This window comes from Dysidea avara, chromosome 3 (genome assembly GCF_963678975.1).
Source record: "Dysidea avara chromosome 3, odDysAvar1.4, whole genome shotgun sequence".
Taxonomy (NCBI): Eukaryota; Metazoa; Porifera; class Demospongiae; order Dictyoceratida; family Dysideidae; genus Dysidea; species Dysidea avara.
In genome coordinates, this window is record NC_089274.1 from 7,519,048 (window position 1) to 7,529,642 (window position 10,595).

General features: G+C 35.4%; 1 protein-coding gene and 1 long non-coding RNA gene across 2 annotated transcripts; one reads left to right on the plus strand and one right to left on the minus strand.

Annotated features, from left to right (window-relative positions):
• Positions 1–6,138: 6,138 nt before the first annotated feature.
• Positions 6,139–7,310, minus strand: LOC136249179 (cilia- and flagella-associated protein 157-like). The gene is made up of 6 exons (XM_066041129.1): positions 7,287–7,310; positions 7,068–7,165; positions 6,863–6,921; positions 6,659–6,764; positions 6,413–6,464; positions 6,139–6,333 (listed from the first exon to the last, which is right to left on the minus strand). The coding sequence occupies exons 1-6, from the start codon at positions 7,293–7,295 to the stop codon at positions 6,214–6,216; spliced, it is 444 nt and encodes a 147-aa protein (XP_065897201.1). The 5' UTR covers positions 7,296–7,310; the 3' UTR covers positions 6,139–6,213.
• A 1,511-nt stretch (positions 7,311–8,821) lies between these two features.
• On the plus strand, positions 8,822–10,560 carry LOC136251689 (uncharacterized). Its single transcript, XR_010699152.1, has 2 exons — positions 8,822–8,982; positions 9,038–10,560. It is a non-coding gene; the product is annotated as an uncharacterized lncRNA (long non-coding RNA).
• Positions 10,561–10,595: the final 35 nt, after the last annotated feature.

A 10,595-nucleotide genomic window follows, 5' to 3' on the forward strand; every position in this document is an offset into this window, starting at 1 on the left:
GAGTAGCATTAGATAACCAAATGTCAACTACTACTACTACTACTACTACTACCAGGATAAAAACTTGATGATATGTCTCCATTTACATATATAAAGTACGTCGTGGAGGATAATGCATGTATAGTTCCCAGCAGTTACAGTAAAAATTAAGAGATTACTGATGCATATACATACATATTTATACAAATGCTGATCTAGTTAATATACGTAACAACAAAGAAAGTACAATAATAATAGTGAAAATGTTTGTGACACAATGAAACTTGTTCCATTTCAAAACTGATAATACTGTATTGTGTATTGTGATCTTACAGAGCATTTAATCTATTATACAATACATAGAGATTTTTTGATAAACAAATGCATTGACTTAAGCATTGTGCCTTATGCCATTGTAGTCAATAAAAGTACTTGGGTCTGTGTATCATTGTAACTGACAATAAGTCTCACATTATGCTGTTGAAATAGCATATGTCAACACAATAGCTGCACAATCATGCACACACATACATAATGTAAGCAAATATACCTGATATGCAAAGTTATCATTGTGTCACTCATGTATAAGCATCAGCTGTAGCCCATAGCAGAATAGCTACCATGTTTAAAAGTATTTCAATGAAAAAACATGTTCAGATTTTGGAGACATTTCAAACATGTCAAACTTGGTTGTAAAGATAGACATTCACAGTTCATAGATATGTGCACATGTAAAGAGTCATATTACTTTGACTATACACAAACAATAGTTGCTGTAGTGTAACTACTGTTTCAATAAGTAAAAAAACTAATTACACTATCCACAAAATTTTGCTTTAGTTACTAGGGAAATTATTCCAGTCTCATTTACTACAGATAAAACATGATGGAAGGCACACCTGTCTAATTGTAACTCAATAACATTTGAATTGTTGAAAGCTTCACTGCACAGGACTGATGGTGCTGATGTTGACATGCAATTGATCAAGAACATCAATTCCTCAATAATGTCAATTGATCATTGATTATTGTATTAGACCATTCACACTGCTTTATTAGAGTGTGTGACTATTCTATTAGAATTAAATTATGCAAATGCTTACTTATATTTACTTCAAAATGCCAGCTAAATACCTGATTCCCACATGCATATTTATTATTCCTACTTCCCTAACAAGTTGTGTGAGTTTTCAGGATGTTTTGTTTCCTTTGTTGTTTTTTCACTTTTAATAGGCTATTAATTTACAGTACATTTAGATGTATACTTAATGACTTAGAACTTATAGATGTTCAGTTAATTACTTGTCTTCCATCATAGCAAGAAGTGAATTAGAGTTGCAAAATGGATATCACATAACACTGTACATATTGCAGTGACTACTGCTACTATGTATATTGTAAGCAGCTACAAACATGCTCTGAAAATACAACAGCCTAAATAAATCTCAGCCAATAGATCACAGTACCAGAAGTATAAACAAGTGGACTAGTACTCCTAATACAATGAACACGCTCAACAGCTACATACACAATATTACAGTACAGGAAGAATTATTAGTCAGAGGTGCACTGGTCTATAGCAGAATTGGTGCTGAATGAACTTTTCCCTCAAATATTAAGTTTCAGGGGCGGAGGAAGTAGTTGATATTGGGGGGGCTGACCAGGGGTGGATCCAGACTTATGGTAAAAAAATGGACTGAAGCACTACATTGTCTCTGGTTTGATAAGGTGAGACCAAAAAAAAAGGTCGCAACCAGCTGACAATAACTACCCACCTCACCAGCTACGAATTTATACTGATAAACTACATAAAAAATCCTTACATACCTCACTACACACTGCTCTAATACTGTGATTGCTTTATTAGAGTGACTGCTCTATTAGAGTATCTCGATCTTGATCACGCTTTTCAGCTCCACTCCACGAAGGATAATTTCGCGTGATATCATTCTGAGGGGGGGATTCAGCCCCCCCCCCCCCCCCTTTCCGCCGCCTATGTTAAGTTCAGACCACTGTCCTCCCTTATCTGCAATAAGAGCATCAATTACTAAGGAAGAAAATCCATCCCTCCTGGAGGAAGACTGAGTGTGGGCTCAATTAGACATTGGGTGACCTGCAGTTCGAATCCTGGGGTTGGAGGGATTTTTTCCTTACTTTGGCCCCTTTTCTGTCACACCTTTTCAGCTATAAGTCATTAAGTCTAAGCCCTTGAAATTAGGTTAGGTAATCCTCAGGTTGCAGCACACATTGCTGTCAGACCTTCAGTGCTGGTCACTGTAAGGTGTTAATAATAATAATAAAAACTTCAGTATCAATTACTTCATGATCATTTAAGTATTTACTTGCCAAGGTCCCTTACAGAGTTACAGTGATCCTTAGTGTACCACTTCTCTTTGAGATATGTTAATGTAAAACTCCTTAAAAGAGCAATGGCTGTACACAAACAAAATTGAAAGTTCAGCTTTCTAAGAAGTGTTTATCTAGTGGTTAGTTATATGATACATCACCATAACCTATTAAGTAGAGTAGTGTTTTTCTTAATAAATACGCACAAAATATAATCACATACATATAACATGACTCATTTCTCACATCCTGTTATTCCCCACAAAGTGTCTGGTATAGAAATGGACGATGATCTGCTGGACCAGAATACCACCACATTGGTCCATAGTGCTACACATTTGGTCACAATTTTTTACAGAAATTGGATTTAGCTCCTATAGAAAGCATGAGACCGAGGCCGTCAGCACAGCATCTTTATTAACACCAATAAAATAGCATTAATTTGCAATAGCATTCATTCATAATACCAATACTTGTAATTTCAAAATGTTGCTGATATGTAACACATTTTCTGATACTTTGATGATCAATTAATTGCTACCAAGTTTAACCACATAAATAATTACATGGAAAAATATTATCGTGTTGTTAAGTAGTAGGTGTGCAGAGGAGTTGAAAGTTGTTTGTGAACAAGTAGCTGATCTTATAATTATGTCAGTGTGTCATATGAAGCTACTTGCATGTGATTTTTAGTTATTTTCATGTATGTGCGTGTGTATTCACACATGAAGATTGTGCATGCAGATTATCTGCTTTGTTCTGTAAACAAAGGCAATGAAAGGTAGTTTGTATAAAGGTACGTACATATAACTTGTAAAGATTAAACCTATTGATAATTAAAACAAACAGTCAGTTACCTTAATAGAGCATCTAAAACAATTTCGTTAAAACTCTGCTGGTAAAAAGACTAGCATAAGAATGGAATGAAACTTCTTTCTTACTGGCATTGTATTCTCGCCATTGTGCAAAACACTCAATTATACCAAAAGTGAAATTTTATAATTATCGTGTACTGATACTGATGAAGAAAATTTTGTTAAGTGCTTTTCAAAAGCAACTGCTTATGGCTATATAAATAATGAACACCTTCAGTTTTAGCTACAAATTTGAGGTTGAAATGTTGCCACACTATATAGCGAATATTTAGGCATATTTAAAACTAACAAGGCAACACCACCTGGGACACTGTGTCCTCCCTATAATTTTACATTATAGATTCTATACACAGTTTGCTTTACAAATTCCCTTGTTTGACAGCTGTGGGAAAGAATTACACAATCTCTATTGTGAACCACTACCAGGCTTTGTGTTGTTAATTACAGCACACATATCCCAATTGCATGACAATGTGGTTGGATGCCCTCCCCCCACCAATAAATGCAGTCTTATATTAAAACTTCAAATGCATTAGTATCATAAATATAACAACCACCTGAAATAAATTATAGGTGCATGTGTGAGGAAGCATTACCAAGTAGCTAGATCATTTGCCTGGTAATGCCCAGGTATGCCAATTTCATTTGGTGTTGTTGTTTCCTTGAACAGGAAACTTTACCCACAATCTAGTTGGGGACCTGGTAGCCTGGTGCATGTCATCTAGGGAAGCATCCCACTTAGCTGTGACATCAATGGGTACCTGATGTGCAAATGTCCAACTGTCCTTGTTTCGCTTAGCAGTGTTGTGGAACTTCGGGTTCTGCAACCACTCTCCATGAGACCTAGACAGTCCTCTTGTGGGTTACTAGTGGTCCTCCTGTGGGTTACTAACCCTACCCCAGGCACAAGGCTTAAGCGCCTGAGTGGTGCACAGGTATGCTGGTTCACTGGATGGCAGTAACTGTGTTTTACACAGCTGCCATAGAGGCTTTGCTTTAGGTTTTGTGCTTGTGTGTGTGTGTATGGAAACATAAAGGTGGTGGATGAGCTATTATGAAAACAAGGAACTGAGGAAATAAAATATAGAAGCAGGTCAAGTGTTAGACGTCTGTGAAAAATTTTCTAACAAGAACAGCTACAAGGCATTTTGCCACTAGCAGCCAGCTATAGTTAGTGCTCACAACTATCTTATAGATAAAATAGTGAACCAGTGTCATACCAAAGACAACAATCAACTGAGTTCAAGAAAAAAGGCAACAGAAGTATATATAGACTCAACAGTGTGACAAACTGAAATCAGAGGAGTAAAACAGGACACCTAATGCCCTGTGGTTTAAACACTGCTCTGATTTCCTTTCCCAAGGTAACAATGTATACATATAAACAAGCTATTTAAATACTGCTTTCAGTTTATTAGAGAGTCCACAATAGACAATAGCAGTAAACATTTACGATTTCAGCATTTAAATAGAAGGGTCATAAACAACTGTGTTGCTATTGTTTTTAACAATAGAACCATGCAGTTTCATGATGTAGCATCCCAGCTATAGCTAACACTTTCACAAATTCCAAGTAATGCACATTTAGCCCTTGATGGTAAAGCTATTTTTGTTGAATTCATTGCCAACCATATAGCTATAAGTAGCAGTCTAGTTGTATGTAAGAGTTTCTTTACATTAAACTTTTAATTTCATTCAGTCAATTCTCATATAATTTTAAAGTTTTACTGCACGTTTATTTGGTGAAAGAAAGGTATAACTACCTTTTTCTCTTTTTGCTTATGTATAGCCAGCATTTCTGCAATTGTCGTAGTAACTATATACATATAAATACTTCTTGTTCACGAAACAGTTTTCACTAGTTGTGGAAAATTATCTAACAGTATTCATTCTTGCTTAAGGGTAGGTATGTGAATAAATTGAGGAAGCACACATAGTGCAACCATCTGTACAGTTGCATCAGTACTCATCATAAAACAAATTTCCTAATCCTTATATAGTAACAGGCCAAGCTATGTTCACTTTTAGTGTTCAAATCACTCTTTGGTGCTTGATCAGAGCTGCTGACACTGAAATATTCAACAAGTAAAATAAAGAAGTTCTATGTTAGTCTATACTTTCTTGTGATGTTACTGGAAACTGAGGTATATAAGCTCAAATTAATACACAGTTAGGTCTAAAACCCATTCAGTTCAAACTATGCGTCTTTTCTAAGTTTTCTTATGATTATGGAATGTTTGGAATAACATGTTACGACTGATGAATGCTAGAGCGTTTGTGAAACTGTACTGTTTGTTACAACTGAACATTGCAAGCGTTTGTTATGACTGAACATTTGTTGGATCCATGAATGTATATGTATTCTACATTGTACTGAAATTAAGACATCTCCAATTCTGAGTCACAAGCCAAAACAGAGAGGTGTACTACATATAGAATCACAGTTACACATCTCTATAATTAGATTTAAAGTACAGTGCTGAGTAAATTATCCAAACTAATGTAGGGGCACAGGAAACATGGGTGCCATGGGTACTAAGGGTTTCTAACCAGAATCAAAATCATTAAAGCAGTAAGACAGTATCATCTTCCCTTTTCTAACTTGCCAGTGATTCCATCTGCCTTAATCTGGCTTCAATCATAGTCCATTAGCTTAACAAAGGTGCAGTACAAGTAACAGAATACAAGTCTGCTCATCAAAGATCGAGATACTCTAATAGAGCAGTCATATACCCTAATAAAAGAAGCAGTCGTTTAACTGTTTATCAGTTCTATATTCTAAACAGAGTTGCTGATTCCACCCTTCAGTACCATTCTTAATGTGACTAGAAGTTCTTTTGAGATGAAAATCAAGTTGATCTTACTATTAGTAGGGCACCCATACATTAAATATATTTCTACACTCCTGTAATGTGGGGAGTGTTTGATAACTGAAAAGTACGCAAAATAAAATGTTTCCATAACAGGCTAGTTCCATCACAAAAGTGTCCTAGTAAACATAGCAAATGAATAATTACTTTTCTGTTTCATAAGTCTTCAATTGTTCCACCACCAGCTTGTACTCAGTTTGTAAGGCTTTCATTCTGGCTAGTCGCTGACTGTGAGTTTTTTTTGTGGTAGCCAATTCATTATCCTAAAGTAAAACAAAAGGGCAACATCATGGTTAATGGCATGACTACAGATGTATTTATGCAATTATACATAATTTCAACCTCAGATATTTGAGACAAGTATTTCCGTGCTAACTCCAGCTCTTGTAACATTCTACATGTAAATATCAAAGCACACTCTCAGTGAATACCACACACACATGTATGCACATGTACACATACATATGTATAAAGAGAAACAACCTCCTGTAAAATATGTGTGCAAACATTTCTGTGGTGAGCTTGTTGTATGCACACACAGGATACACATTTACAAATTATCTTTATACACACACACATCCACAGTACCTATTGTTAGTGGCTAACAGTTCTTGTTTCAGTCCCTTTACTACCAGTTCATGTTCAGTTCTCTCTTTAGTGAGAACTTCATGCAGTGCAGTCAGTTCCTGTACAACTTGACTACACAATTTATGTAATACACTGTACACAAGATACACTGTACACAAATACATAACCACATAACAAAACAATATTGAATATTCAAATTATTACCTGATTGTAGTGAGTTGGTTCTCTCTTCACAAGTTGAACGAATCTCCTCAGCTGTCTTACTAAACATTAAACATGTTTGACTTACGCACATGTCATGTATGTAAGTTTGTATGTACATATGAGGATACTCACATACTAATGCAGGACAGTCATACATACAATTATTAGTCAGCAAGAAAAGGTGAACAGTTTGTAAGATACGCACCCAAGATGAGCAATTTGTTGTTCTCGCTCTACAACTGCAAGTTTGAGTTTCTCTATCTCTCCTGTAGCTACTTGAAGTTGTCTATGTGACTCGACGTACTACAAAACACACAACCAATGAGTTACTGTTTGGTGTTAACTTTTTACCCCCTTCTAACTGGGAACAAGTCTGTTGTGTGATGATCACTTGTTGCTGAGCTAATACGAGTTGTTGTTGTACCTCCGTCATCTCGTTCCTCTTCACCTCCAATTCTGTTATATTCAAACAGAAGATGTGACACATAGAAAGTACCGTATAGAGGGAAACTTTGGCAGGGGAATGTTGGCAGGGGAAACTTTGGCGAATTGGATGATTTGCTACAACTTCGCGAAAGTTTATCCCCTGCCAAAGGTTCCCTCTGTATGGTAGCAACCACTAGCCACCAAAGTTTAGTCTCTGAAAATACATAGTCAGTATAAGACTATAAACACAGGAGGTAAAAAATGAGTATGCATTTTTAAAGAACATTGTATAATGTTGCTTATACGTAGCTTTGTAGGTGATTCAGACAAACATTACCAATGTACTGCTGAAGGAAATTTGTATACAAAATAGATCATCTCTGAGCTATTGTTTTTGTCTCAAACAACACAGTAGGTTTATTTCATATGTCCAGTAGGAAAATATAGCCACTGACCCAACAGATTACAATAATGCTGAATTTATATAACATCTATACAAATGTATGACTTTTCACAATTGCAAGATGAATCAAGACTCCTTAGTGTGAAACAGGAGTTGGTAATCTCTTCATGTGGTATGGATAAAATATCTATGGAGTCAGAAACCAGTCCAACAGGATTTCTAAAACTATGTAAGGTTATAGCCAGCTGTATCCTATTTACAGCTTCCTATAAACAAGTATATGTATATGTTATACTACAGATATCATGGTATTCGAAATATATACCAAAAGATATACAAACTTAGAAAAGATGTTATAGTGCGAGGCGAAGCCTCGCACTATGGCACCCTTTCCTAAATATGTATATCTTTTGGTATATATTTCGAATATCATGATATCTGTAGTATAATATGTTAATACAACATCTCGTCTCCCACTTGGAAGCAGTAACAGCAATTTCTCATGTTTTTATACCATTATTAGTACTGCATGGTAAGTAATTCCTTGTGATTAGCATGCTGAAGGAGTATGCACATGTATTGCAGCCTGCAATCTTCTTGAAAATTGGTCCAACAATCCATAGCAACTGTTGCTAGGCAACAAAATTTAAAGCTGACCTAGTTATATGCCTTTTAGTGGTTGCTTAGCAACCGTTGCTATGGTGTCAAAAACATTTTTAAGAATTAGTAGTGGTTGCCTGGCAATGGTTGCTAGGCAACAATGTTGTTTCCAGGTAACATGTAGTGGTTACTATGGTAGCAATAGTTGTCAAGTCGGACATACCTAACTGGTAAAACAACTAAGCACTATAAATAAATTTTAGCCAATCAGATGTGTATATCAAATGTACAAGTGATATACTGATTCTATTGGCTAGTTTGCTGTAGTATATCAAAAATATACCACAAGCTACTATTGGAGTTTTTGTACAGGACACGATATTGATGTTGTATTAAATATATCATAACCAAAACACAGTAAAGGGAAAAGCCAAGGGAATACTACATTACATCAGCCAAAACATATTATGTACTTGTGGTGTTTATATAAACACCATTATTAAAAGTAAAACTGCTTTTATGACATATGGGGAGAGACCAAGGGGAATTTTATATACACTTCCCAGAATGCACACACATGTACAAACAGCCATGTACATGTTACATGTAATTATTGACACTGTTCCAATTCTGTGATAGTAACAAACATAAGGGAGGTGTTCATGTCAATATGGCAACAGCTGAGTTTATGGTAAGTGTCATATGTACTTAATATAAACATCATAACTTAATCCATCAATTATTAGAATGAAGCTCAGATAAAATGTTGCTGTGAAACACTACAAAAAGATTGTGAACACATAGAAGCTGCAGTTGATTATTGTGATATCAAAGATGAGCTAATAAAATATCAAATAGTAGAAGAAGATAGCAACTATGACACAGTTAAAGATGTAATAGAATGGGAAATGAGCAAGATTGGTATTTGTGACAGCAGTAAATGTATGAAACTGCTCCAAGCTATGATGGACAATCCCGAGCCCCGGTATTAAAAAATTGCTAAATTAGAGCTAAAACATGCCAAGGAATCTCAACAAAGGGAAGAAGATTTTCATACTCCAATTCAAGTAGAAAGTGAACCTGTCTCGGTGGAATCATCAATGCAAGAACATCTAGCCTTCTTGCCTCAGCCTGCAGGTGATCTAGTACTAAACTTTTCCCAAGAAAATCCACTACTGACACAATGTGGAAAAACAGCAGTAGCACTTGCCATCAATTAAGAAAGAAAAACAAAAGAAGGTACTAGATGATTGCCCTTTTGTTTCAGGTATGAACAAAGGAAAGTTCATATTTAAAGATGTACTTACAATTATTGCAATACATAAAAATGAGATAATAAAAAATGCTGGTAGATATACACAGTATTTGTGTGTAGCACTGATAAAAATATTTGAAGCAGTTGATAGCAACCAACAATTTGAAATGAGTGGCACAATTACTGTCATACAGGAGGTGATTGTTGACATAGAAACTACTCAACAAAGCAGTGCTTCAGCAATAAAAAGGCTGCTGGGCCAAATGGAATCCGTTGGAAAATTAGTAAGAAGCGTGACTTCCTCTAGGTCTTTTCTTAGAAAAGTAGTAGACTTAGTCTGGCTTAATGATAAGCAGCTTAAATTACTGGCTTGTTTTCTGCCTGTGTTAAAAAATTTGATGGCTATAGTTACTTTCCTTCTAAATGATGCCCCATCCAGTCAAAGTTTACGTCACCTATTGAAAACTTTTGAAGAGTATGAAAAAGATCTTAATAATGCATTAGAATATTACAAAAGCATAAGTAAATACGTTTTAGTTGGTGGTGCTATAATAACTGTTGGACTAGCAATTGTTGCAATATTTGCATCAACACCTGCAATAGTAGCAGGTGCCGGAGTAGCAGCTTTAGCGACAGGTACAGCCACAGTGGCACATTCTTATAAGGTGTCATCAAAAGTTACAAAATGCATAACTGATGGTGAAAAAAAGCATTCTCAAACAATGGGTCGTATACCTAATATTGAAAGTACAAACATTCAGTTCGACAATAATGAAGATAACTAAACTGTGAAAAACATATAACTCACTAATGTTATACTGTACTATACACACATCTTTTTGTTTTCCAGTATATTGTATGTATGTATGCACATGTGTATTACATATTTGCATGTGAGCATATCTGTACATACAAATAATAACTGTAATAAATTGTACATTAGGAACTACCTCACTGTATTCATTTTGTATTCTAGTATATTATACCAATATTAACAGTATAATCTGTGTATAATGGTCACCTTCAGACCAGAAAGTTTTGGCCTGTAT

Bases quoted from the DNA above. Each gene is read 5' to 3' on its own strand.
- LOC136249179 (XM_066041129.1), bottom strand. The intron at 6,922-7,067 runs GTGCGTATCTTA...TTTAATGTTTAG, and splicing joins CAACAAATTGCTCATCTTGG to TAAGACAGCTGAGGAGATTC. The intron at 6,465-6,658 runs GTACTGTGGATG...ATTTACATGTAG, and splicing joins CTGTTAGCCACTAACAATAG to AATGTTACAAGAGCTGGAGT.